This window comes from Cardiocondyla obscurior, linkage group LG02 (genome assembly GCF_019399895.1).
Source record: "Cardiocondyla obscurior isolate alpha-2009 linkage group LG02, Cobs3.1, whole genome shotgun sequence".
Lineage (NCBI taxonomy): Eukaryota > Metazoa > Arthropoda > Insecta > Hymenoptera > Formicidae > Cardiocondyla > Cardiocondyla obscurior.
Genome location: NC_091865.1, coordinates 4,267,334 through 4,293,968, shown reverse-complemented (window position 1 = coordinate 4,293,968; position 26,635 = coordinate 4,267,334). Strand labels below are relative to the sequence as shown.

The 26,635-nt window shown below is 37.9% G+C and overlaps 2 protein-coding genes and 1 long non-coding RNA gene across 9 annotated transcripts in view; 2 read left to right on the top strand and 1 right to left on the bottom strand.

The window, feature by feature from the left end:
• Wake (wide awake) overlaps positions 1 to 10,675 on the top strand; it is a 71,135-nt gene extending 60,460 nt beyond the window's left edge. For 5 of the 6 annotated variants that reach the window (XM_070674170.1, XM_070674171.1, XM_070674169.1 and 2 more), the window contains 7 exons: positions 2,290 to 2,547; positions 2,765 to 3,067; positions 3,142 to 3,581; positions 3,701 to 4,080; positions 4,178 to 4,784; positions 4,936 to 5,733; positions 6,782 to 10,675. In XM_070674170.1, coding sequence (XP_070530271.1) covers positions 2,290 to 2,547; positions 2,765 to 3,067; positions 3,142 to 3,581; positions 3,701 to 4,080; positions 4,178 to 4,784; positions 4,936 to 5,733; positions 6,782 to 7,117 — 3,122 coding nt within the window. In that variant the 3' untranslated portion in view covers positions 7,118 to 10,675. Of the gene's footprint in view, positions 1 to 2,289; positions 2,548 to 2,764; positions 3,068 to 3,141; positions 3,582 to 3,700; positions 4,081 to 4,177; positions 4,785 to 4,935; positions 5,734 to 5,885; positions 5,957 to 6,781 lie in introns of all 6 variants that reach the window. The other variant, XR_011547651.1, reaches the window with a different exon arrangement.
• LOC139113207 (uncharacterized) lies at positions 304 to 26,519 on the bottom strand. 2 transcript variants are annotated; one of them, XR_011547655.1, is made up of 8 exons: positions 25,441 to 26,519; positions 25,290 to 25,342; positions 17,676 to 17,817; positions 17,261 to 17,512; positions 17,101 to 17,140; positions 883 to 1,191; positions 499 to 781; positions 304 to 383 (listed from the first exon to the last, which is right to left on the bottom strand). It is a non-coding gene; the product is annotated as an uncharacterized lncRNA (long non-coding RNA). The 2 variants fall into 2 exon arrangements; XR_011547654.1 differs by having other exon boundaries at positions 499 to 1,191.
• LOC139113197 (uncharacterized) lies at positions 13,591 to 26,635 on the top strand. The gene is made up of 12 exons (XM_070674165.1): positions 13,591 to 13,828; positions 15,106 to 15,370; positions 18,428 to 19,227; positions 19,308 to 19,434; positions 19,502 to 19,693; positions 19,807 to 19,985; positions 20,077 to 20,162; positions 20,437 to 20,656; positions 20,771 to 21,073; positions 21,192 to 21,374; positions 21,741 to 25,008; positions 26,509 to 26,635. The coding sequence occupies exons 1-12, from the start codon at positions 13,777 to 13,779 to the stop codon at positions 26,633 to 26,635; spliced, it is 5,802 nt and encodes a 1,933-aa protein (XP_070530266.1). The 5' UTR covers positions 13,591 to 13,776.

Here is a 26,635-nt window from a genome sequence, read left to right as displayed (position 1 = left end):
TTTCTCGACGCTCGCTCCTGCACTCCGTTAAACCAAACGATTTTGCTTCAAATGCAAGCGAATCTCTTTCATCTCTTGGGAGGGTTTCGCATAAAAAAATTGCGACGAATAGCCGACTGCTCTCTTTCTAACTTTTGCAACGACAGTTGCAGTAAGACTACATCTAAAACATCAGGCTAAGCTTGGAGTGTGCAAATTCAAAAACGCTTCGCGTGCGCTATTTTTCGAAAAATCCCGATTCGTGCGCGTCATTGAATAATATCGTCTATGGTCGACGACGTGTTATGGGTTCAAGAGTTTCGAGATTGCAAACTACGAAAAAAAAGTCATGCGACTCACCAATCTGCATGAGCATCAGCGGAGTTGTTGAATTCAGGCGGTGGCTGTAATATAAAGAACAATATTAATGTAGACATGAAATTCAGTTCGTTAAATTAATAAAAAAAAAGGGGCAAAAGTTTTTATTTAATATTTTATTTAAAAAAAATTTATATTCACCTAAGAGTTGCTCCGCCGAGGCAGGATGCCCGTCCCGGGCCTGCTCCTCCTCTCAGATGGGACGTGACGAGTCATCCTTCCGCGCACTGGAAACCCGCGAGCATCCCGACCGTGATTTTAAATCGCGAAAATTAATTAACACTCGCGCGGTATTTTTCGACACTTCTGGAAAAAAGAAAATCGTAAAGAAAACGACCGAAAACTAGCGGCACTCCCGAGACGCCCGACGAACCGGCTGCGGTTCGTTTAAATATTAATATCGACGATAACGGCGCGATAATATCTGTAACAGAAGAAAGATACAAAATGGAAATTAGTAACATGTTGTAAGTGAAGTCGGTCTGGAAAAAAAAATTTTTTAAGTAAAGCCAAAGCGATTTTTACCTTCGAGATGTTGCGTCGACGCCCGATGTCTTTCCGAGACCTCCTCCTCCTCTCAGGATGTCGGGGATGTAGGGCATACCAAGATCCTGCAGCACAAAAATTAATATTAAATTGCAGGAGCGTTCACATTAATATTTATTGAAAGACTATTAATATTAGAGGAATAAAAAAGAAATTCTTACCGTGGAACTGCTCCGTCGAAGCACGGTGCCTTTCCGAAGCCTCCTCCTTCTCTCAGATTATTAGATCTCTCGTTAGAATAACTGGCTTCTTCTCAGATTGTTGAAACCTCGTCCTCGCACCGGTTATCTGCAAACAAAAAGCCCGGATAATTAATTAAAACTGCGCGACTCTATGCTACGCTTCTGAAATAAAAAGATTACTTTGCAGAAACGAACGTGTATGAATAAGGGAAAGGAGACGTACTCACACGTGCTCTCCTCATAAGGTGGGTGAAGAGGAGAAGATAGTTTTTGTGCCGGACGGTTTTCGTTGAACGCAAATGCGAATTACTTTCGGTACGGGAGACACGTGCTTGCTGTGCCGTGCGTAGGACGTGTGTACTTGCGCGACCGCTGAAGAAGGACAGAGCGAGAGTGGGAGTGGTGGGGGAATATACCTAGCGCGCGGCACGTACGCTCGCGCTCGCTCTCACCCCTCCGGCCCCCATCCCCCGCCTCACCCGGTTACGAGTAGGAAAAACGCGATATAAATGTAAAACGTTTTGAAATATCAAAAGTACCAATATCTATATTGATTGGATTAATTACACTTTTTTTCTTAAAAAGACTAAATTTCTTATAATGTGCCGCGTCATAGAAACTAAGGAATTCCACGTTATTAAATCAGTAACTTGAGAATGATTCGTCTTTGCGAAAGTTGCACACGTCTTAATTTGTCCCGTTGCGCTCGTTAGTGCTTTCACGGTGGCACTCGTTAAGACACCGGGCCTTTGGGAATAAAATATAAAACAAAAAGGATATACTCTCTGAATTAATTTTCGAGACATTCGCGATGAGTCTATAAACATTTCTGTAAACGATAATACGACTGATTTAAGTAACGTAAACGATATGAAAGCTTAACAAGTGTTTTTTTTAACAGTAATTTGAGTGTTTTTTTTTTCTGAGCTTACTAATTATAATTATAAATAAGCCTCCAATTAGTCGCGGCAAAATTGTATTTTTACAAAGAGACAGACAAGGTACTGCTATTGAATTGCGCGAAATACCGATACTCTAATTAGAGTAATAATTGCGTATGGAACAGTATGCATCCTCTGATAACAAGTCTCATTCGTCAAAATAACAAAATGTATTAAAATAAAATATATATTGATAGATTTTAGTAGTTTATATAATATACATTCGTTGATTCGTACATATATTGTATATTTTATTGACGCAGTCAAGTCTCCGGAATCTCTGGGTAGTCACTTAGCGTCATTACTCTCGGAAGCGGAACACAGAGTTCAAGAACTCGGTGGCAGTACTTCCGGCAGTTCGGGAACAACTTTATTGGAACCGCCTAGCCATAGAGCAAGTTTTTCCACGCAACATAACAATCTGACGGGATGCGGCGGTAGCACGGAAGATAAGCAACTTGCCCTATGGGAAAGGAGAGCCAGGGCCCTTCGCAAAATGTTACTGGGTTTTGATCAAGCGCGTGAGTTTCATAGATTCGATTTAAATTGCCGAATAATTTTAGTGTCTTTAAAAAAACAAAATTAATCTATACAAGAAGATAAAAAAAAAATCAATTTTAAATAGAAAATAATTGAGATAAAACGGAAACGTATAGGGTAACAATTAAGATGATCGAAAAATTAAAGAGCGGCAAATATCTTATATATTTTGCGCTAAAATAATATCTTTGATTTCAGGCCCACCCGACATGCCTTTCTTAGTCGCGGTTGATGTCACTGGAACGACATCGGTCGCAATCAGGTTTCAAGAACCAGACTCGCACGATTCTTCGATCTGCACCAAGTTCAAAGTCCAATGGAGCCTGCACGAGGACTTTTCAATTATCTGCGGTGAAAGGGAAGTTTTAGACATGAAACAAAGGGAATGTCGGATCGAGGGTTTAACTCAAGGCCAAAGATATCACTTTCGCGCTGCCGCTGGAAATTTAAAGGGCTACAGCAGATTCAGAAGTTCGACGCCCGCACACGTCACACCTAGCAGTGAGTACGATGATTCAAGTCCCGCGTTTAAACATTTAACCATTTAACAAAAAAAAATTTCTGACAATTTAAAGGTTGGAGGGATATCGATGGAAGAGTGCCTAGATTTGCCGGACGGCTAGAACAATTAAATACTCTGTTCACCGACATAAGGCGACCCGAGTATACGCAAGAAACTCCGGCGGTGCAGAGGCGAAATCACAAGAAAAAAACAACGATAAAACAACTTTTTACGGCGACGAGTAAATTTCAAAAGAACCTCAGGCGAGGAGTGTTTCTAGCGTGTTTACTCTATCACGAAGACAAGGTTCTTGTTACTAACGAGGACTTTTTACCCGTGATCGAGATCGACGAGACGTATCCCAGTTGTATATACAATGACTTTCACTGGCTTATGAAAGTTGCCTGTACCTGGGACGACGTTAAATCCCTTCGACAGGATATGGAAAAGAGTCACAGTAGTTCCACTAATCATTTTAGAATAAAATTGCTTCAAGCTGCTGCTCAAATGCAGGTAACGTTACATATCGGTTATAAAAAATAGTTTATTAAGCTTATACTTAATTAATTTGTCATATTATGCACTCAAAAATATAGAAAAATATCTGACAATTTTCCATTTCTATTTTGCAGGCTGCCTTGTGCATACAAGACCTTGGACAGTTGTATCATAAACCTATCAGAGATATTCAAGGCACCTTAGTGTTCTCGACAGTAAATTACGTAAAGTCACCGAAATTGGTTTCTGTATTAAACAGCAGGTGGTTGCCGCTCAGTAAAGTTATAAAGAAAGTCATAACGCACGAAGACAGTAACGTCGCCGATATCTTAATGACCAGTATACAAGAACAAATGACATATCACCAAGTCAGCAGTATTAAATTATCAAAGGGTTTATATCTCGGTTATTTAAAAATGCAAAGCAGCGTGGATCTTATACAAGTTGTTGTTCCAACGAAATCTCCAAACGTATTACCACATTGTAAGATTCGCGACAATCCGCATGTATCCGCGTAAGTTTATAATAATATTTATTGAAACACTAAGCGTTGCGACTCGGCGTTATCTATTATTATTATATTATAGTATTTTTGCTTTTTATTTGTAAAGGGAGGAATGGGACTATCTAAAGAGAATAACGCGGATCTGCATGTCTGAGACTTCAGTGAAAGAATCTGAAGAAAAGGAGAACGTAACGAACGAAGCGCAAGGTTCGGAACAGCAAAAACTATTTGTCGATCTGGTTGCTGCGACAGCGCGACGATTGTTCAATTACATGGAGATCAGTTCGGAAGATTCGCTAGTGCATCGATTATACGACGCTGAAGTAATCGATCTGACTCACGACGTGTCGTTTCTGATCGCTGTACCGCCCGCCGAAACCGCTTGCTGTGTCCCGGGCACACGAGAGATTTTGCTACAGCGAGGTGATCTCCTGTCATTGCCTATTCAAGTCTTTGAAATGGTCCACTTAAATACGTATCAGAAAGACGTGATCAATCGTTACTCAAGACTCAGCTGCATCTTAGAATTGGATACCGCCCAGGCCCAGCACAATCACAGAGAGGCCTTCAGTTCTTTGGAGTTGAGCGTCGCGAAGGATAAACTAGCGAGATTGCAGGATCTTCAATCGCAAGTGAATACCGTGTGGAAAGGCGCCAGATGGCTGATCGATGTTATAACTTTTGCGAGAGATCGCGGTCTTTCTCAACAAAATGTAATTATTTTTGTAACGTAATACTTTCTGCAACGTATTATATACATGTAGATCTAACAGTTACATATATATATATATATATATATATATATATATATATTTATATCGTTCGTTATTAACTAAATAATTAATCTACGATATTTTCTTATAGATGACGGCGCAAACTGTTGGCATATCTATGAAGCACTTGCTCAGCTTAGAAAGAAATAAAAATAGCAACAGTAACAGTTTGAAGCGAAGTTTGTTACAACTTCCACCTAGAGATCCTAAGCTTGTGAAATCGAGTCCCGGCCGTGGCAGCTGGCCGGGTCCCAATCTATCGAAATCGTCTACCAATCTTCTTACAACGGAATTCAGCAAAAGCGAGCAACAGTTACCTAGTGGGCAATACGTGCGCAAAGGTAGCAACACCTCGAACGCGTCGACAACTTCGGAGCCACAAAAATCGTCGTGCGCACCGATAAGCAGTAGTAGTAATCTGAGCAACGTAACGACCACGGGCAGCGCGAATCATCTGGTACCGTTGCAAAATGTAAGATTACCGCCTTCTAAATCCGAAGATACCTTGATCCTCGCCAAATACAAACACAGCCCCCGAAATCGTTCCGCTACGATAACGTCCGCATCGGCCAGTACCAGTCCGTTATTGAGTATTAAGCCTATCATCTACAGCGGCTCGCTCTTGAGCGTTTCCACAGCGATGACAAATACTACGAGTCTACTTAGTGTGAGCAACACGAATTCCGATAGTCTACATTCGCTGAGCAGCGATGAGTACTCTGCGACGAATTCGAATGTCTGTTTGAAAGCTAGCCAACCGGGGATCAAAATCAAAACGTCTAAACCGACTGCGAGCGTCGCAGCGATGGCTACCGCGCCAACGGATAATCTAGACGAGGAGAAAGACGAAGCGACGATGATGCCGGCACCTCTACCAGGCATTCTTCAGGTACAATCTCTAATATTTATATTTAACACTTTTTTACATACTAATAATTATCATAGGAAATTTCGATGTTTCGAATATTTAAATTTTCAGCAACATTAAATTTTCCCTGAACTGACGACATACGGCCTTTAAATGATATTTTTCCTTCGTAGGGAACACAAGTCTAACCCGATTATAATTAAAAAAGCTCATTTGGCGCAAACCGATGTAGTGGAAATATTAAGTAAGCCGCCACACCGTTAAGTCTCAACGTTTGCTCTGCTCGGTTATGCTTAAATATTATGCTTAATGTGCCAAAATCGTACGGCATGAAAAATTTATTATAATCTTTTTATACTTTAAACAGCTCTCTTTTCAAATTAATCTGGATGTAATGTGTTATAACAGTATGACGTCGTATTACAGGGTATTGCATAAAAGTGCAAATTATTAATAATATTTATAATTTTGATGGCAGTATCGTGTTGTATATAATTATATATTGTATTTTTACGGCTTAAATATATATCGCATTTTTTTTTTTTTTTTTTTTTTTAATGTTTGTCTAAACGCAAAGTGTGTCTATAAGATTAGACAGCTGAGTGAATTACAATAAGCTACTAACTAAAAAATTTTATAAACATTGTTCTGTAAACAATGAGATTCGGTAATTTATACGAATAAATGCTAAATGTTCTTTTTATTCACCGAGTATTCAAGTCTTTCAGACACACGTGTGTTCATATATGTATTAGACATAAGCTTATACAACGATGTCAAATCGCCCTGCACTTCTAAACTAGCGTATTAAGTTAGGCTGCAATATTCTTTCATTCTAACTTATTGTACTAATTCAGAAGTGTAGCGAAAACGAATAAGCCTTACGTGATTTTAATTGTATAGTTTTATCAACTTTTAAATTATGTATATACATTTGTAGATACACCGATTCCTTATTCAAAACCTATTGCTGCATTTTGCTAAATGAATTCTTTTTATCATATTCATGTGATATCAGTCGTATATCGTTTGCCACATATAAGAGATATATCTTGTGATGACGTTGCAGGTTTACGCGGCCTACGAGACCGGTTTGGCAGCTGGGACTAGTTTGAAATTACACGTGACACCAAGAACTACGGCGCGAGAAGTAGTGGATCTTGTTGTTAAGCAACTGAACATGGCAGTAGTCCTGAAAGGACAAAAAGGACCTACTTACACCGCCGACGAGCTACCAAACTTCTGTCTAGTTGCTGTAATCGGAGCGCGAGAACGTTGCTTAAGAGACGATTTTAAACCGTTACAGTTACAAAATCCGTGGAAGAAAGGACGACTGTACGTTAGGCAGAAGCAGGATGTTCTTGCCGCTCTTGAGCACAGCAGTAAACACACCGCGTACTTATAACAAAAGTAAAGCGTAATTTCTAAGTGAACGATGATCTATTTACCGAATAATGTAAATTGAATTTCATTACGTTCTATACGTGTAAACGTAACGTTCCCTGAAAACGATATTTCGCATAAACCATCCTAGTCGTACGTCTTAAACGACACTACCAACAAATGAAATGTTTTAATCAACAGCGACTATTTAAAGAAGAGACGTTAGTAATTCATATAACGCTTTATGATTCAACGAGAGCTGCTTCCCTTAAAAATTTCTTCCAATTTATTCTTGGATATTCTTAAAAAAATATAACTCTGTAAGATCCGATTACTAATTGTGAGAGTGTCAAAAACAAATTGTACATTTAAAATTATTTTATTCGAGAAAAAGAATGCTTGGCCTCTTAATAAATGTTATATTAGTCTTAAGAAGTTTAATAAACTTTTCAAAAATTGCTCGTTAAAATGTCTATCATCTACTTTTTACTTTTTATAGATAAAATAGATTTTTTGTGAAAAAAATTTAATTTTTTGTAAGCAATTATATTCTGGTCTAATTTTATTGTTATACATAAATGTATGTTTTATCGATGCTTCTCGACAAACAACTAATTGTTGATTATAAAAAGCCGTAACGTAGATGACCTCAAGGGATCGTTACCAGGGTGATAAGTACCAGTGAAAAATACAATATGTTTTATCTCACGCTTGTACATTCCAACTCGGAAATTCAAGCATCGATCTGTAATATTCTTAGAATGTTAGTTTGTAAATTAATAATACTTGAGACATACTGTTATATTTTACGTATACCGATCTCAGTGTTTTATTCGATTTTGTATTAATAGAATGCGTATACAGCGTATGCAGTATATATTATCAAGTGGATATATACAAGTATATAAGCTCCTTGAAAGATCTCATTATTCCTTACGTCGCAATTTGTTGTATCCAAGCATGGTTCATTACTGTGAAATTAGTCGAAACTTTTAAAGCATAAGACAAATGTAATAGAGAAATTACTTGGATACTTTGAGTCGATAAGGATACCTTTTTCAAGGCAGCAAAAATTTTATATTTATACTATTAAAATTCTAAAATGTCTGTAAAAAAAAAAAAAGTGTTTTACGTTCTAATTACAAAGTTATAAAGATGATAATTACACATGACATACTTTCTGCTTGACTAGATTCGTGTTACCAGGAAATAGGACAAAAAAAAAATGTTACGTGCATTTTTTTTATGCGTGTCAATCTGATACAATATACCTTTTTTCAATATTCAAAATAGAATAACAAATTAAAGAATAAAAAGTTCCTAAAGTCTGGTAGCATCATTTAAAAACGGCTTAGAATAAAAAGTATATATTTTAGGAAAAGCACGATCAATTTTAATACCGATAAATTTTATTGATAAAAATGATCAGGGTGTCCTCTTAAGTCAACTTTCTTCAAAAAATTTTAAGACAAAAATCCAAGATTATAGGAAATTAAAATCTTTTAAGAAATTTGCCCTTAAGAGGGTTTCCGATGGTTTTAAAACATCCATATGCGATATGAGAGAAAATTGAACGAAAGACAGAAAAATAAAAAAAAGTTATTTAAAATTTTAGTTGAAGAATATGTTAAATCTAAAACAGCGAATAACCTCGTAACCAATTTTATAGTTAGTTATTATAATATAGAATGAAGAGGCTTATAGACTGTTGTACATAACACAACAAAGAGTATTATTAATCTACTATTGCTTTAATAATAATGAATAAGTTGTATTTTTTTGTTCCGATTTATAAATTTCTATTTTACACTATGGCACATATAAAAATGCGTTACTCGTTTCGTTAGAAATTATTTGGAATCTAAAATTGACAGGCATCGGATCAGATTTATAAGAATAAACAATTAATAAGAAAAATATCTACTAAAAGAGAATTAACTTTTACGCGTTAAATAGCTCATTTTAGCAAAATTTTTAAAGAATATAATAGCGAGGTTGATACGTTGCCACATGCAAATGATTATATTCGATTAGAAGAAAAAAATGGAACGGTGGCCGATGTGTATTAATCAATTCGATAACTACCGTAGCATATATAGTGGTTTGCTGACTATTACCCTAACCGCACAATATTACTGCACAATATTATCACGCGACAAACTTCCTCAAATGTTTCGAGATCACGTTGCACACTTGATATTCGATCTCCCAGCGAGATTAATTAGCGCAACATCTAGACTTATGTGTAGACATTTGACTAATTAACAGAGGAGCGCAGGGTATTTAAAAAAGACAGATTTGCTTTTAGCTATCCGAATGACAAGAAGATAGCATAAGTAACGAAGTGAAACAAAAGTTAAGAGAGAGAAAAAAAAAAAAAAAAAAACGCACGTGCGCGTTATGTGCGTGTTATTGACTGCTGTAAATCTATATTTCTCTTATTTCGCTCATTGAAACCCTGCGTAATATCGATCTGTTAAAGAAAAGTCTAAATTTCGGACTGTCCGATTGCAGATGCCTATCGTGAAATCCGTCCTTCACGTCGCAGATTCGATTTGGCCGTATATTCGAAGACTCGAATCACAATATTATCACGCTTATTGAGCAGTAGTATCGTGCACCGAGGGGCCACTTGCATTTAGCGAGGATGGTGCACATATTTTTTTATCAACCAAGTGGCAAAAGATCGATGATTGTTAGAGAGGCAGAGTAAATCTTATTGACTGCATATGTAAATCCATGCATCGCCAAATATATTAAAGACCAATATTTCAGACAAAAGTAAAAATAAGAAAGTGAGTTTGATAAAGACGATTGATAAAGACAAAAAAAAAAAAAAAAAAAAAAAAAAAAAAAAAGACAGCGATGTATCGATTTAATTAGGCGGTTTTAATTTTAATTATATACTCTGCCTCTTCTTCGTTATTTTCGTCTAGATGCACGATTATCGAGAGCCGACGAGTACTCTTGCTCCTTTCCGTTTAATCGAAAGGAGATGATAGAAATTTTATTAGTCCTACGTCGTGAGTGTTTATCGATGTTGAATGTAAAAATAACCGTTAGCATTATAAAAAATACGATGTGGAGAAGTGAAAAGTGCACCGAGTCAGCGAAGCTAACTGAAATATTTGTAAATATTTCGAGGAGAGGAAAAATAAATGCACGCACAAGGAAACTAGTGGAAGGAAGAGATTATTTCGAATGTGAGAGAAAAGAAATATTCTCATTTCTACGATCCACTTATCGCGATGTAATTATAGTTGTGCCTAACGCGACGGCGATGCGAGTTAATTAGTCGATATTCGAACGGAGACATTCTCGTGCCCCAAGCCCTTTGCTTCCACTCTTTCCCGTCCTTTCTTCGTGTCCAGAAGCAGAGAGATTACTCTGTACGCGTGATGGTTCATAAGACGAGTGATGTAACGCGTCCGCACGCGTGACTAATATGTACAGTAGCGAATTGATGTTTGTATAGAAGAAATGGGCTTCGTTTCTGTTGCGACTGAGTTTTTTCCCCCATTTTTTCTGCAGGGGACAATGTACTACGACGGAAACGCACGAAATAAAATATAACATTGTATTTGCCTCGAGGGAATTTACTTATTCGTACGACCTCAATATTCCGCTCTAGAAAACTGACATGCGGAAAAATAATTTCTTTTTCTTTTTGCAATTTTGTAATTTTTTAACTGCACATACGTAGTAATAAGGGAAACTGCAATATGTATACGTAGCACGTACACTATAACTAACGATAAGTTACATATGAAATATTATGAATAAGGAATCATGTGATTTTCTCTTTTCAGTACTATCATATTGTAGTATAAAGATCAGAACACTTGAATTAATCTGGTTTAGTTTTTCGTACATGTTTAATTAATCAAGTATATGATTATTTTTCTTTGCGCAAGATACAAGTAAAAACACAATGGTAATTTTCCGTATATTCCCACCGTCGATTCTTATCTTTTCTGGAAGAACCTGTATCCGTTGGATACTATCCAATCCCACCCAGCATCATCACCTCCGGCGAATCAAATGCGCGAGCGAGACAAGAACCCGGACCCTCGACGACCGATAGTCCTGCTGACCTACTTCCGTCTTGTTTCTCGTCTCACCGCAAGAACCTACCACCTACTCTTTACTTGCCTCCCACCCTAGACGCAATTTTTATATGCTCTGCCCTTCCGGCCGCGAGGAAGTTTTCGCCGTTTATAAATTTTTACTAACGAACTAACGTCGACGTAAAACCGTAAATCTGATTATGGGACGAAAGCCCATGGTGGAATGTTGAGAAGAAACGAGAGAAAGTCTCGGTAATTCGAACCACCGGCTGGGTCGTTCATTACGTGATTGCGATAATAGTTGACGGCGATAATTGTTAATAATTTACTCCTCAGCCGCTAATTACGTCAGCGAAGTTGTCATACCAAAGCGAAATTCAACCTGGTCTGTCTTCTGGCCTACTTACTCGAGACTAGGGCGCGTGAGATTAATAAAAAGAAAAAAGAAAAAAAAAAAAAAGAAAAGTCCCGGCCATTACAAAACGTGCAATTTTATCAGATGGAGTCTTTTCTCGAGCCTGCTTTTGGCTACGCCATTGCGGAAGTGTCGGCACGAATTTAACTGTGTGTCGCGGGTGTATGGTATACGTGTACAGTTAATACTTATTGTCGCGAAAACACGGGACAGCTGTGCGAACGTACGCGATTGGCTGACCTGCACTCCGGAATCGCCCTCGGCTGACCCCGTTGTTGACTGACCCACTGGCGAGATACTGATAGCGCGACGCTACACGATCAGCGCGAACTCAGGTTTGGCATTTAATTGCACGGTGTCACGAAAGAAAGACGCTTCGCACGAGTGATAACGGTATTTTTGATTACGTTTTTTCTCACCTCGGAAAGTAGATAGGGACCGATAGCAACGTGCAAGTCAACGTAAAGAATATTTAAGTTTGAGATTCCTTAGCCGGGTCGCGAGAACAAAAGTGGTTGAAAAAAAATTATTGTAAATTATTTATCGTATATTAATTAAAACACAGTTATAATGATGCAACGACGTTAATATTCGACCTACTCAATTGACCAAAATGTTGTTCCAAAGGGTACCTTTGCCTTTTTATTTTTTAAATTATTTCGAGAACACGAAACGTCACAGCCCCGCTGAACGGCGCGCATTCTGATGCAAGGCTATGCACAGATTTGCAAAACAGATTTTATTAATGGCAATTTTGACGCAATGAGTCGGGCAACAAAGTACACGGCTGAATATGCAACGAGCAACGCGAGTATCAATCAAATTATTACGCCAACTTGTTCCGCACGACGCGACGGCCGTAAGATCAGTTGGCTGACACAATAGCTCGCGCTGAACCCTCCCCATTACTCCTGCCAAGTACCAACTAATTGCAAGTACAATACGTAGTTACACTTAAGGGTGGAATGTGGACCGTCACACCTTTAAAACGATAAAAATATGCATTTCCATCTCTGGTCTGACAATGTATTGTACCTGTCCCTTAGATGGAATAAAAAATAGACCAATTTATCGTCTTCTCCATTTTTTAATCGCGGACCGCGCACCCTTCAACGACGCGTAGCGCGAGGCTCGCAGAAGCCCAGAAAATGCATCCGGCGACCGAGTATCCTCTCTTTTAACAGAATCGCCGCTCTCATACCGTCCAGCTCGCGTCGACTTTACACAGTTCTCTCGACCGTGCACGTTCGTGTGCACAAGAATTATGCGTTGCGAAAGAATTATGCGGGGCACACAAGGTCCGACCGGCCGCTCGCCGATCGAATTTTTACCAATCGAAGGTTATTACGCGACGAGTTAGGTTTCTGTCGTACGCACGTTGCAGCCAACACTTCTCCTCTCCACTCTTTCTCTTTACATCCGTCGAGCTCCCTCGCCCTCCTTCGTTCGCCCTCTTTTTAACGCGGATCGTGAGTCATAGCCGCGCGAAGAAGTCAAGACCGGTGATAAGATTTCAAACGTGCAAATTTCCTCAACCGAGAAAATCAAATTCATAAATCGATGCAGAGATGATGCAACCTTAAAAGCGAGCGTTAGAAATTTTCGTAACTTTTGCCATCAAAGGAATTTTTTTCATCGTGATAGAAATAGAAATCTTATTTAATATAATTAACATTTACAAATAATCGAAATAAATTCTAGCTTAAATCGTCGTCATTGTTTGATATTACGGACGGCAGCTCGGAACTGCAAGTTCCGCGAGTTACTGGATTTCGGTCGTCTCGAGTCCCCGTCGTTCACATCCCCTCCAGACGTGGAGGTGAACAACGGCGACGAAGAGGACGACTCCAACGACGGCGAGGAAGCCGACGACAAACGGCTGGCACGACGCGAAGGAAGAAGAAGAAAAGAGACGAGTGTTCGGTGAAGCCTACCGACCGGCTATTTGGAACACGGTCGATCAGTTCCTTCGGCGCCTTCGTGGACGCGGACACGCGGACGTCCTTTGTCGCCGATTTCGAACGCGCGCGCCTTCGTTTCGATTCCGGGCAAAACGTCTCGGCAAATCCCCCAGGAATAAAATTGCGCGACACGGTAGTTTTCCCGAATCGAGTTGAAAAAAGTCAACCGAACTTAGTAGCTCTACGAAATAACCAAGTTAATCGGAAAAATGTTTCGTGAAATAGTTGAGATTAATTCATGATAACGTCTGGAGTCGATTGGTTCACCTCGTTAAAAGATTCCAGCAAGAGTAAGTTTATAATCGATGATGCGCAGACTATGATACGCATTTTTATTTGTTATAAAATTCAAATTGGAATATAATATATCAAGTAGCATTTTTTAACATTTGTGATAAATTTAAGAACAACGATGAGAAATAACTTGTTTATTTTTTAACAAAAAGTTTTAATAAAAATTAATTACGTTTATAATGGCCAGTTTAAAAAGAATTCTATAATAAAAAAAAAATTGCGTAACATAGATATATTGTATTTTTTTTTTTGAAAAACATCTAATGGGTGATTGTGAAGTCGCTAATCTTTTTTTTTTGTATTTTTATCTTTTTTTATACCTATTAGGTTACGTTTGTTCATACAAAATTCACTTTAACAAACGAGGTATAGAAGTTACGGAGTTTTGCCTTTTTCCGGTAAGGTCACCGGTAGAAAAGCTCGCCATATATTGCCATTAGTATAATTAACCCAGATTTTCCCGGATTTATGGTGAACGGCACGCGGGTCAGAACCGCGCATTGCACATTATAACAGACGGCCGACGTGTCTTTTCTTCAAAGAAATAGCAAAAAATTGATTCGTTTAATTGCGTAACGTGTTACCCTCCCGAACATAATTATTAATATCTATCGCGTATAATTAGTAGTGACGTTAAAATAAAAAAAAAATGTTTAATTCTTTCCAAGTTATCAAAAAGTTTAAATATAGAAAAAAAAAGTGAAACTAATGAATAACCATTAGTACTTTAATAAGTTATAATCATTATATTGCAACTATTATACCATTGATTGAAATGCAAACTCAACTAAAAAAATTAATAAATAAAAAAATGAATAAAAAAAAACATTGATTTCAAATTTTGATGAAAAATGAGATTAGAAAGAACCGTTAGAAGCGTTTAAGAAATTGCATAGATTGCAATACAATTGAGACAAGGTGAAAATGTAGTCTTCATCCAAGAGAAGAATCATTCTCGAGTACATATATGCATGACGTGGCGTTTAATATATTAACCGACACTGACGGTTCGGCGATGTTACGACATGATATGACGCTTATTGCCATCTAAATGTGCTTCACGCGCTTGTCTTTAATGCTGCTATTCAAAAGCTGACCTCCACATTTTTTAGTACACGCGTACTACTTTTTACAATGTGAAAGGACGCGGTCTCTAATCAATAAATTTCATGAATAACGGCTTCAATTCTTAACGATATTTCATTAATATTCAATCTCCTCGTTATGTTTGCAATTATTTTTGTAATTATCATAAGCAATACTATTTGTTTAGGAAAAATAATCAACAATAAAACGAAACGATATCAGCAGTGGCACGATGTCGGAGGGTTGTACGAGCTGCAGAGGCGCAAATTACGCGAGTGGCACTTTGCAGTTAAGCTCGACTGCCGGTGGCAATACCGGAAGTTCCTCGCCCACGTCTGGGACGACCTGTACAACTACGAGGAGAGTCCAAGTCCGAGCAAAAGTGTTATATGGCACGGGCAAAGCAATAGCGAGCTTGCAAGCGCAGGAAAAAGCGGCCAGACACTGACGAGGTAATTAATAACCGTAATTAATTTTGCGTTAACTCGATGAAACATGTATACGTTGCGCTACATATACATATATTCATTCCGACAGAAAGTAACATGCCAAAGCTCATTAACGATTTTTTTTTTCTCTCTCTCTCTCTCTCTCTCTTTTTTTTGTTTTTTAATTTAAGTGTAGTATAAAAAAAATTAATATTACAATAAATTACAAAAAAAATGTTTAACATTTCATTATATTACTTTCCTAATTAAACCGTCTTGATGAAAATAGTTGAATAAAATCATATAATCACAACGTTCAACGATACACACCACGCGATACAGCTACAGTATCTTTCTCCGGAAATGTCTCAATTTAAATAAACGGATATGAAAAATCCAATTCGACGATAACCGGATTAATTGAAACTTGTCAGGCTTGTCAACGGCCAATCTAGAAAATGTTGATTGTGCAACATACTAATTACTACAATCTCGAGTTGTACAATTTAAACGTATCTTCTCGGTGATTTAATGAGTGTTCTGAATCCGTATCCAAGAAACTGTAAACGCCGTAACACAATTATAGGAAGCTCGATCTTACGACTTCCTGCCACGAGACGACGAGCAAAACGGAATCTTCCCGTAATGAGATGATTAACAGCGGACAGTCGAAATAATGAGATAACGCATCGAGGCGCCGCGAATAACAGTAAAAATATGCAAAAAACGACGATACGGCATCGACGAATAAAAAGCAAAGCCCGGAGGCACCTTCCTCGCGGATAAGACCAGTCGGTCGATCTGATCACCGGTTAGTACCTGGTTAACCGTCCTCGAGAAGGCCGCTGCCTCGATTCGAAGATCCACACGCGTGTCGTGCCTTTTTTTTATTTTACATCTCTTTCCCGTTTCACAATCTTGCTCTCTGCGGTTTCGCGTACGTCGTTGGACACTTAACGATTTCGTGCTGTTAAATTAAATATGCACCGCCAAACATTGTGAATACGATGAAGAACAAAATGTATTTTGCAACTTTGTGAGTCATATACCAATAAGTGTTTTTTTTTCCGCTTTTTCCTGACAAACCTACAAGCACCTATCGTTGACAAATTGCATTCGAAATGTCATCAGGATTTCTTTGTGACTTTTAAATAACTAACGTTTGTCAATCAAGTTTATAATTCTATACTAATCTTTGAATTAATCAAGAATAATAATATTTTTTAAATATTACAGAAGATATTCGTGTCTAAAAGTATTAATTAAACCCCTGAATGGAATTTTGAATTAACGTTAGAGAACTAGGCATAAATATTTTCAATCTGCTTCTATACGATATATTCATACAACCAAAAATTCAAGAAAAGATCTCTCCAACGACTAAACAAGGTCAATATAATATCTTTAGTTCATCGTGCCTTTGCTGTTCTACAATTCGCGATCCCGTTACATCTCTCTCGATACTAACGCCTCGCGGTGCTGAGTTTCATTTAGTGAATGTTTCGACTCATCCTTCTTTTTCTTTTTCTTTTAAAAATTTATTTTTCTTATTGTATTATTAAATATCACTAACCTAAATTTGCATCATCTAATTAAATATTCGAATAAATTAACGTTATTCAAATTTTACATCATAGAAAATACCGCGTATTTTATACACATTAGAAAAAACCATGCGCGCGATACGCGCGAGCTATTTTTTACAAGCTCCATATACTAACAACTACGAAATAAAAAATCATGCCGTTACTTACAAATCTGCATGAGCTTCAGCGGAGTTGTAGAGTTCTGCGACTGTAACATAAAATGCAAAATATTAATGTAGAGATGCTGGTATATCAATTAGTAAGGTTAATAAAAAAAGGTAAATTTTTTTTTTAATTAAAGATTTTATTTAAAAAAATTTATATTCACCTATAAGTTGCTCCGCCGATGCAGGATACCCGTCCCGGGCCTGCTCCTCCTCTCAGGTGGGACGTGTCGAGTCATCTTTTCCGCGCACTGGAAACTCGCGAGCACCCCGACCGTGATTTTGATATCAAAAAATTCCGCGCGAATACTCAACGAACTCCCGCAACGACCGACGAACCGGCTGCGGTTCGTAAAATTATTATTACGGGCGGTGACGGCACTTTCGATGACGGCGGTGAATGCAGCTGCGTTGATCTGTAACAACAAGAAATATATAATTTAATTATAGGGATGCTACAAATATTCAGTCTTGGAAAAAATATCGCACGCGCTTCTAAATGATATATCAAATAATTAAACTTAAAGTTTTCCATTACGACAAGCTACTAGATTTATGTTTCAAAAGAGTGATTCTTACCCTTGGGGTTGCTCCGGTGGCACACGATGCCTTTCCGAGGTCTCCTCCTCCGCCTCTCAGAATGTTAGACCTCGCGTCAGAGTGACTAGTTTCCTTCTTAGAGACTCCGACTTGTTTCATCCTCGCGCTGGTCACTAGCAACCTGCAACAAAAGCCCGGATTATTAATTAGGATTGCGAGAATCTACGCAACACTCTGAAACAAAAAGATCACTTCGGAGATATGAACGCGTAAGGATATAACTTACATTAAGGAAACGAGACGTTATCACACGTGCTCCCCTCACACGCGGAATGGGGAGGAGAAGATAGTTCTCGTGCCGAAAGGTTTAGTTCAACGCAAATACGTACTTATTACTTCCGGCACGGAGACACGTGCTTGCTGTGCCGTGCGTAGGACGTGTGTACTTGCGCGACCGCTGAAGAAGGACAGAGCGAGAGTGGGAGTGGTGGGGGAATATACCTAGCGCGCGGCACGTACGCTCGCGCTCGCTCTCACCCCTCCGGCCCCCATCCCCCCGCCTCACCCGGTTACGAGTAGGAAAAACGCGATATAAATGTAAAACGTTTTGAAATATCAAAAGTACCAATATCTATATTGATTGGATTAATTACACTTTTTTTCTTAAAAAGACTAATTAATATACTTGTATTAGACAACGGAATATAATTTTTATATCTAACGTTTTTTTTTTTTTTTTGAAGTACGCAAGCATATATCACATTAAAATAAATAATTGTTATTTTTGTCAGCCTCATTCTTTCCTCCCTCACCTGCGTATTGTCATCGAAACCGAGGGAAACGAATGATGAAGCAGAATCCTACACAAAAAGCCCAACGTCAAATCGCGAAATAAGAATTTTCGGCAAACCCGAGCAATCGTTTTTCGCATCAACGGATGCTCTGAGAAGACGAGTAAATATTTCATCGAACAACAATCCTTTAACCCCGGAGATTCAAGAAAGCAACGCAAATACTTCGTACCTTGTGGAAGCAGGACAGTCGAAATACGTACAGAAAGTGTTAAAGAAAGAGATAGAAGAGACGAATGTATTACAAGCGAGAGATTCCGACAGAATCGCGTACATTCCTGCGAAAAAGACGAATCAAACGAGAGATGGAATCCGACATGAATTTTTGAACGAATCGCGCATTTCTGAAAGTCTTACGATAACAGAACCGACGGTAAGAGGAAAAGAAAATGAAGAAACCGAACAAGCGCAAGATAAACTTGGAGAGGGATCCTTGGCCGGATCGTTGAATAAGACGGGTGTCAAAATTAATACTTCGAAACCATTGGGCAACGTGAAAAGCAATATCTCGCAACACGTAAACTTTTTTCATAAACAGAACAACGCCGTGCAAACACACGATGATTCTATAGTCGATGATACTTCGGAAAAAAATTTGAAAGCTGATAATCAAATTCCAAGTGTCATAGATGAAGAAAATTACAAGTTTGAGGAAAACGGTCTGATGGAAGCCGCAAATTTTGGATTACAAGCCATGCACGATCTCTACTATATTCAGGAACCAAAATTATATTCGATGGGTAAGCATTCTAAAAAAAATTATTCAACGCTGTTATTAAATACGTATTTACAAAAAAAAAAATCTTTACGAAACAAACAGGTCTTTATCTAAAGGCCGATAATCCGGCGAAATATGTAGCGGCATTTAACGATCAATCAGACGAAGCAAGACATCTCGCGAGATTCGGATATGCAGCACTTCAGGGTACCACTATGTTTTTGAAAAAGTGAGTTTCTCGCAAATAAGATTCTAATGTTGAAATAAAAAACTTTACGACTATTTCGTTTTGTCAGGTTTCCAAATACACCGTTGGAATTACCTTTATTTCGAAGTAAACTTACTCAAAGGACGTTGTTAGAAGAACAATGTCCACGAAGGGATTCGCCTCAATGTCCACGAGCTAGTCTAAGATACAGAACGTCTGACGGTAGTTGCAATAATCTGCAACATCTTTGGTGGGGTTCCGCGATGTCTGCGATGCGGAGGTGAGTACAAGAAATGTGTGATGACAAATATTATATTAACAAATGTTTAATATAAAAAAGTAGATAATTTTTTTTTTTTTTAACAGTTGAAAAAAATATATCGTTACTTTCAGATTTCTTGCACCCGAATACGACGACGGCGTTCAAAGTGTCAGAAGGTCAAAAAACGGAAAGCCGCTCCCAAGCGCTCGAGAAATTACGAATCTGATCCATGAAAATAAAAACGTACCTCTGGCTTCTATTACTCACATGTTAATGCAGTGGGGGCAATTTGTAGATCACGATTTGACAGGTGCATTTTTAACACTTTCTTTAATTCTTTTTTTTTTTTTTTTTTTTTTTTAAACACAACTTTATAATTATATGTATATCGTAATTAATAGCAACCGGTCAAAGCAGAGGATTTAATGGCACGATACCGCAGTGTTGCTTACCAGGAGGTGTTGGTTTTCAACCGCCAGAATTTATGGTAATAAATTAATCAATGACTAAAGTTACAATTTCAAGCGTTAATATTTGAAACACTATTCGTTATAAATATTTTAAAACTTTTTTTTTTACATAAATAGATTTACATGGATGTAATTCATTTGTCATATGTTAAATTTTATATATTTTAATACATACGATCAGTTACGATATGTACGAAATAACTTTCGTTTTGTTTTGCGGTTTGAAAAAGGTTTGCATTTTGATATCCGAAAAATACGTCTAAAAGATATATTTTTAATATGTGTTAATAGCATCCGGAATGTCTTCCGATAGCAGTAAATCTACGTGACAACTTTTATGGCCCTCTGGGCGTAAGATGCCTGGAATTCTTGAGAAGCGGACCGGCTCCTAAAGAGGACTGCGAATTTGGCCCAAGAGAACAATTGTCACAGGTGACCAGTTACTTAGATGCCTCCATGGTTTACAGCAGTAACGCTATGCACAGTGATAGCCTAAGAATATTCCGCAATGGTGAGTGCGTTAATTCCAAATTTTTAATAGAGAGGAAAAAACGAAAGAAAAGAAAGTTCTTTTTCGATTTCCGTTTAAAATTCCTATTTCTCATCTCAAGCTCTGATTTTCCAGGCTTACTGCAGTACGGAAAGATACAATCGCGAAGACCATCGCTCTTGAAACGCGAGACGGATTTGTGCAAACGCGGATCTCTATCTACAACTTGCTTCCGAGCCGGGGACGGTCGTGTCAGCGAACAACCTGCTCTCACGTCCCTGCACGTCGTCTTTTTAAGATTACACAACAGAATATCTACGGAATTATCCGCCCTAAATTCTCACTGGAGCGACGAGAAACTTTTTCAAGAAACGCGAAGAATCGTCGGCGCGGTGGTTCAACATATAACTTATCGAGAGTTTCTGCCGATCGTTCTTGGTGAGACAACTTTCAATTTGACAATCACAACATTCGAAATAATATTAATCGTGGGTGCTGTAAAAACTAAAAGCGATAAAGCATTCTAAAGTAAAATATTGATAACCTTCTTCTTCAGGGCCCCAAGTGATGAAAATTTTTGACTTGGAAGTTCTTAAAAAAGGTTACTATGAAGGCTACGACCCAACTGTAAATCCCACCATTGTAAATTCATTTTCTACAGCGGCTTATCGATTTGGACATTCATTAGTACAACGGAGTTTTGTTCGATTCGATAGCGATCACAGACCTCTCTTTAACAGTGAGTAAAATTATAATAATTGTTATAAAATTTAATATAATAGTAATGAGACCGTATACTGTAAGATACGGTTATTAAATTAATTAAATTAATTAAATTAATGAAATTAATTAAATTAAATATTTTCTTTCAAACTCTAAAAATATTCTTTGATTTACTAAATTGATATTGTATATGTCATGCAGTTTTTTTTTCTATTTAATTTTTTTTTTATTTCTAATTTATCAAGTATTTAAAAATCACAGATATAATTTTAAATTATAATAATTTAACTAACAAAGACGTAATAATGCTTGAAATCATTCATTCATAATTGACTCCGTCAAGAAAAAAAGCAATGTCTATCAGAAAAAAATAATGTCGCAGACGTTTCAATCCACGACGAGTTCAGCAATCCCGCGAACCTGGATACGGCGGGAGCTGTCGATCGTCTTCTTCTGGGCTTAGTGAATCAACCATGCCAAAGACGGGACGAATTCATAACCGAAGAAATGACGAATCATCTTTTTCAAACGCCCGGTTTCGCATTCGGCATGGATCTCGCCTCTATCAATATTCAACGCGGTAGAGATCACGGTTTACCGCCTTACGTACGATGGCGCGAGCCTTGTGGCCTGTCCCCGATAAAAAGCTTTGAGGATCTTGATAGAGTGATGTCACCAGCTACCGTGAGGAAATTTAAATTATTGTATTCGTCGGTGGAGGATGTAGATCTTTTTTCGGCTGGTCTGGCAGAAAAGTCAGTGATCGGCGGCTTGGTCGGCCCAACTTTCGCTTGTATAATCGCTCAACAATTCAGTAATCTACGACGCGGCGATCGATTCTGGTACGAAAATTCTAACAGCGAAAGCAGCTTTACTCCCGGTCAGTTGCAACAAATCAGGCAAGTTACTTTGGCCCAAATATTGTGCCGAACGATGGATGGCATAAAAACTATACAACCATTTGTATTTCTCGCGAGAGATTTGTTGAAAAATCAGCATCTTTCTTGCAACGATCCAATCATTGGACATCTGAACCTCGAACCTTGGGCCGAACGGCTATCCGAATTTAAAGGCGGGATCGAAAGTTCGCAGAAAACTAAACGAACAGCGACCGAAACAAATAGCTCGGTTTCTAGATCGAAAGAAGAAAGAATAAATCCTAGAAGGAAAACCCATAACTCCGAAAACAAGACAAAAGTTACAACTGCAAAACCTTTCCAGAACAGTGTTAATCAAGAGAATAAGATCGTTGTAAAAAGACCGTTTGGACGTCCAAATGATAATAACAACCTCACGATCGTAGTCCAAAATAATGCCGTAAATGCACCTGTTTTCGTGAACGAAGGTATCTACGGTTCGAATATTAAAATAGACGAACAATATCCTGCCAGACCAAGCTCGAATTATCCTATATTAAATACTTTGTATCGACCGCAAGGAAATTCTATACCGACGAGTATTCCTCAATCATCAAATATTCATTTGGCACGTAATCCGTACGTTCCTCACAGTTTCAACGATCCTCATAATCCGAATCCGCTTATCTATGGATACAGATCGCCTGTTTTCACCCAAGATAACGTTTTTTACGACAATTATTCCGCTACTAGTCCCAGGCCTACTCTTTATACTTATTATACGAATTTTCAACAAGCATCTACTACCAAAGTGCCAGAGGTTGACGGTTACTTGATTAATTACGGGCTTTTGCATCACGATTCATTACCCGCGCATAATTATGAAAAACCAAAGCCTTTACAAAATTTTCAACATTACAATTTAAATGAAAAGCCAGCGCAAAAACCGAATTATGATAATTCTAGACCTTCGACAAATATACACCTGACGAGACCGAGTTATATTTCAAATGATGAATTTTACACGCATAAACCAAATTATGATAAATATAAATCTTCAACAACAACAACAACAACACGGCCAAATTCTCGACCAATCTATGCATCAAATGATGAATTTTATCATACGTACAGACCAAGTTACGACGGAAATAAACCTTTAGCAATCACACGACCAAATTCTCGACCGATTTATATAATAAATAATGAATCTCATAATAATAGACCAAGTTATGACGAACATAAATCTTCAACGACTACTAGGCCGAATTTTCGACCAAATTATGTGTTGAATAACGAACCTTATACTCACAAACCAAGTTACGACGGATATAGACCTTCAACAACCATGCAACCGAATTTTGATTCAAACCTTGAAGCATACAATAGACCAGATTATAATCGACCTAAGCCTCCAAGCAACTCGCAACTAAATGATAATTTGCATCACGCACAAAAACCTATTTACAATGGATTCACATCTTTAACAATTTTACGACCAGATAAACCGAATCAAGAACTACACGATGTCCAAAGACCGAGCGAATATTTACAAAACGATGGTTTTATTATCAACAGACCGAATGGAGATTATTTCGGTAATTCGAATAAGCCATATCGAGAACAATGGCACTCAAACAATTATCAGAAGAGACCTAACGAGAAACCGTACGACGATGACGATGACGATCCTGACGCACATGTAAAAAAATCGAATGTTAAACTGTCAAGCTATAGCACTGATTCACATGAAATATTATCGACTACGAGACCAAGTAACGAATATAATTCTCAATTTTGGAAACAAGATTCGCTGCATTCCATCGGGAATCCTGTACAAAGTGGACTTTATGGATCTGTTCCGATTTCAGGAACGAATGTTCCATCTCATCAAAAAAATACATTTGCAATTTCGAGTACTTTGTCCCCTACAAATGATCGATACTCTGACGCTACACCAATTTATAAAAAAATACTGTCATCTACTCAAAGTAGTACAGATGTCTCGTCTTATATGAGAGAAGACAGTACTCATGCTTCTCTTAATAAAGATCCACTTTATAGTTTACTTCCAGTCCTTCAGAAACCAGCCGATAGCCCAATTTATCAAAAAGATGATCAATTAAAATCTTTACAAATGTCAATCGACAAATTCCCAGTCGCTATTGATTCATACAAACACGATTCTTATAAAACTTCCTCTCAAATATCTAATTTTAATGATCAATTATCGTCAAGCACTCCGTATTGGTCAGAAACGTCGACAAGCGGTGCTCAAATGCATAAACAAGAGGCACATTTTAATTCTAAGCCTCCGAAAGTACAAAGCGTGACAATTGTTAGCGATACGATCGAAACGATCCAGCATCCTGGCCATACCGGGTACATATCTCAATATAAAACAAATACTGAAACTCCGGAACCATTAATCTCACAGCAGAAAAAGAATAGCGCAATTACCAAGAAATCCGGACAATATTATTACGAAAGGAACGTATTGCATCGATATCCGGGCGAAGTGATCAATCAAATTTCCAAAAGTAATCATCATTTGACAAACAGATCTCAAGAAACACTTGTGCAAAATAGAGAAACGACATTTGAGAAGATTACAGTCGAACCGTTGATTACTGACAATCCTGTAACAAACTCTAAAACGAATCAAACCGGTGATAATGAATTGACGACGACACCTATTCTCATGACCGATCACAGAGATGACGTAGCGGACGATTTTCAACGTGCTGTTACGGCTAATATCGAAAGCGAAGCACAGGCTGACGTTCTTAACAGGTAATTTTCTTTTTTTTCTTTTAATTTGCATGAACACGGTTTCACAAAGTAATTACTTTGCCTACATACTTTCAAATAATCGAATAGCCAAACAAATGTATACTTTATTAAGGGACATTATTTCGTAGTTGAATATTTTTATTAAATACGCTCGATATTTTTAATTAAATTAAATTAAATTATTTATATCTATTTTGCTCATTTTAAATTTGACTTTTAATTTTTCGCGTTCAATAAACAATTCTCGATAATGTAGATGTTTCAGAAACTTTTGTACTTACTCGAATCGATGCGCAGCGGGCTGAGTTATTATAGGCACGTAGCTACTGTGTCCCTGTAACATAAAGATTATATTTAAATTAACAAAACGCTTAAAAAATCGTTTTTTATAGAAAAAAAACTAAGTTGTCGCAAGTAGGAAATGATACTCACTCGAAGGTACCACCGCCGAGGCACGAAATCTATCCTCTCGGACGTCTTGGATATTGGCGATTTTGTTTCCCGTGTACGAAACACTCGCGAAAAATGTGTGCGAATTAATTACCGTTTACACGAGCTAATTGTCGAATTTTAAAGTTTTCCGCGCGACCCTGTAACCACGCCAAGAACACGTATGCTAGTCGCCGTCACCGCAGTAAACACGGTATAACTCTCGTTTGCAGAATCCATATAACAAATTTTTATCTCCCGATTATTTGAATCTGCTCCCGACACCCTCGAAACAAATGATCGACGAACTCGCGGAGGTTAGATTGTCGAATTGCATCGGAGAAGCACGATAAAGATGCATACATCTGCAAAGCATAATTTCGAATTATCGTAATGCTTATTCGTCAATTTCGATATATGCGAAATAACCAGGAGATAATAATCATTACTCACAGATCGTTGATTGGAAAAAGAGTCGTTCACGGTCACTCCAAATTGTCCGAGAGATTCGTAATATTGCATTTTGCCGCACGAAGTTGCTCGAGCTTTCTATCTGGTCGACGGTCGGTGAACGTGATGGTGTCGCGTGGTCGGAACCAGAACTAGCGTAATAGCAGCTTACGTCGCACCGTACACTACTCGCGCCGAATTTAATTATTGATTACCGCACCTACGAAATGTTTAACAAATATAATAAAAGAGATTTAAACGGATATACATATTAATATCACATTAAAATAAATATACATATATAGTTCATTAAAAAGAAATACTTTTCAGTAGTGGCTAGATATGTTGCACACAGATTACACGGTAATAAGCAGTTTCTGACAATGTTAAAAGTAAAACGATTGCTCGACACGTACGGAGCTCCGTTTTTCTGCGTGTTATCTATTCAACTACCGAACAGAGGAATGTGGGCCCATGTAGCAAAGTCAAGGTCGCGCGCGGCACGTTATACCCTGAATATTATTCTTTATCGAATGTCGTTTCGAATATTTACTATCGTGCCTCTTGACTAAATATATTGTACAATTACGTTCGCTAAACTATCTGATATTTTTCTTTTAGAACAAATCGTTGGATGAAGTTACAAGAGGATCTAAATTTATTATCGACGTCGCAAATACTTTCCAATGAATCTACGAACGCCAAGGAATTACCTAAGCCCATTAAATCGCAAAGTCACGCTACTTAA